General features: G+C 35.2%; 1 protein-coding gene across 1 annotated transcript in view; it reads left to right on the top strand.

Moving 5' to 3' along the window:
* Positions 1-2703, top strand: part of GTPBP8 (GTP binding protein 8 (putative)) — a 7944-nt gene extending 5241 nt beyond the window's left edge. The window contains 5 exon segments of the mRNA XM_042456740.1: positions 151-281; positions 880-979; positions 2280-2354; positions 2356-2399; positions 2489-2703. Of these exon segments, the coding sequence (XP_042312674.1) occupies positions 151-281; positions 880-979; positions 2280-2354; positions 2356-2399; positions 2489-2567 (429 nt within the window). The 3' untranslated portion in view covers positions 2568-2703.

Raw genomic sequence — 2703 nt, 5'->3', positions numbered from 1 at the left:
AATATACACGATTATAAAAAATATTAAACTAAAATTCCAAAAACTTTGGGGGGGAATTTTTTTAATTAAAACTCCCAGGTTTTAATTTACTTGTTTTTAACTACTAATTGAAATAAGACAAAAGAAAAACTCAACTTATTTTTTCTCCAGGGTCACACAAAAAAAATGAATTTCTTCAAAGTGGGAAAGTTCTTTACCTTGGTGGATATGCCAGGCTATGGTTACAGAGCACCCAAAGACTTTGCAGAGATGGTGGAACCTTACTTAAATCAGCGTCCAAAGTAAGACTGAACGTAACAGTTCTACTGCAGTTTGAATCTTTTATAATGAATGATTTGTGTGTGTTAAACAATATAATGTTAACTATCACATTTTTTAATAAAATGGTAAAATGTTGTCTGCTGTAGGATTGTGTGCTGGGGCACATTAAATAGATTCCTGTCACATAAGAAAGGTAGGATATAAAATAAATAGGTGTCTGTTGTAAATGTGTACAGGTTAATATTTTTTAACAAATAATCTTGCATCACTCTTAATAGGGAATTTGGTCCCCTAGATATTTTTCCCTGCAATCCCTGTTCAGGATGATTAGCAGGGATTGAAGGAGTTGTACAGTAGTTTGAAAATCTAGAAGACCTATTGAAGACCAAACTGTCTCAGTAGTTTCTTCACCCCATGGTAGTCTGATCACACTGGAATCATCTGGTTGTCCTATCATTGTACCAAGTTTTAAGATGACCTTCATGCATACCCATTGTAAATGTTAGAATGATTGGCCATGTATTCGCTTGGACTAAACTCAGTATTCTGAAATGAAAAAACACATGTCTTAAATTGTGGCTAACCATAATTGTGTGCTGTGTTTCTGTCTTTCTTTAGTTTGGCACGGACATTTCTATTAGTGGATGCCCAAGTAGGAATTCAAGAAATGGACAATATTGCTGTAGAAATGTTGGAAGAATTTGGGCTTCCTTATGTTGTGAGTTGTGGTCTTTCTTTTAAAAAACACAAATTAGGCATGCAATTCAACTTGTTTGACTTAAAGGCATCTAGCAGAAATGAGAAAATACACATACAGTTAAGTATCACACTCCCATCATAGCACTTTGATCCTGTTTTAATTGCCATGGCTGAATCAGACTACAAATCCTGGATGTTATAGGTGTGGAAGATACCAGACCTCTCTGACAGAGAATTCTTAATACCTCAAAAAACTACAAATTCCATGTTTACATTGGATGGATTCGTTGCAATTAAAGCGGGAGTCAAAATCCTATAACTGTACTGTATAGTGTGAAATTAAAAACTTAGACTTAAAATACCTTTGCCATTATTTTCAGTGGCAGGATTAAGCATTTTGTCCAGTTTCCCACTTTTAGCTAATAGTATTTTTACAATGTTAAGAAAAATTACATTCAATTGGAAAACACTGAACAAGTGTAGGATACTTTTTACACACTGAAAATACACAATACCTACCAATGGCACTACTTTTATGTGGTGGTGGGATTGCATGCTCCTATGAGGCAAGAAGCAATGCTGAATATCCGGACACAGAGGGTGCTCAGCAATGGCTCCTCGTCATCCTGGAGAGAAGTGACTAGTGGGGTGCCACAGGGTTCAGTCATTGATAAAGATGTTGAACTGTTCCCCAGAGCATGGCAAACCTTTGCGCTTATCTTTATCAATGACTTGGATGAAAGAATAGAGGAAATGCTTATCAGATTAGGAGGAGTGGCTAATACCGCAGAGGAGAGGATCAGAATTCAAAATGACTTTAATAGATTAGAAAGCTGGGCCAAAACTAACAAAATGAATTTTATCAGGGAGAAATGTAAGGTACTGCACTTAGGCAGCAAAAATGATATGCTTAAATATAGGATGGCGGACACCTGGCTTGACAGCAGTACATATGAAAGGGATCTAGAAATCCTAGTAGACCAGGCTTTTGCTAAGGAGCCAGACAAAATGTACCAAACAACTACAGGGCAGCAATGGTAGTGGATGGTACAGTCAAATCAAATTTACAAGAAGTCCTGTTTTGAGTCCTGGGCTCCCAGACTCTAGCATAGAATCTTTCAATTTCTTTTTTCTCTGCCTCTGTAGTCAGAATATAAACTTGGATTGTGGTTTTATATCTATCTATCTATCTATCTATCTATCTATCTATCTAGAAACATAGATATATATGTAATATAAAAACTGAACTCAATACAGTTTAGAAAGAATTCAAGGCTGCTCAAAAGTTTACATTAACATATTCTGTGTTGTTTTTGCAGCTTGTAGTAACAAAAATTGATAAAGCATCAAAAGCAGTGATGGCCAAAAATGTGCTAAAGATTCAAGACTTTGTAAAGAAAAAAAACACATGTGTGCTTTCCTCAACTCTTTCCAGTGAGGTAAAACTTTAGAAAGAGTGTCTATAATGTGAAAATGAAATAGTAATTATGTTTGCACTCATAAAATATTTTTATCTTTGTTTCCACAGTTCTCTGTATTATGCAGGAATCCATGTACTGAGATGCTTTATAGCACATGTTACCGGATATCTTCCCCTATCCTCATAATGATACAGAATCATCACGGTTCATCTCTGAATTGCACCTTCCAATTCCACTAATACAAATTGCACAGTTTCTTGTTCTGTGTACTTTAAAAAAATGTAAATAATTTGGTTACAATAAATGCTATTTAAGTTACTAA

Source organism: Sceloporus undulatus, chromosome 3 (genome assembly GCF_019175285.1).
Source record: "Sceloporus undulatus isolate JIND9_A2432 ecotype Alabama chromosome 3, SceUnd_v1.1, whole genome shotgun sequence".
NCBI lineage: Eukaryota > Metazoa > Chordata > Lepidosauria > Squamata > Phrynosomatidae > Sceloporus > Sceloporus undulatus.
This window is presented reverse-complemented; position numbering and strand designations above follow the sequence as displayed.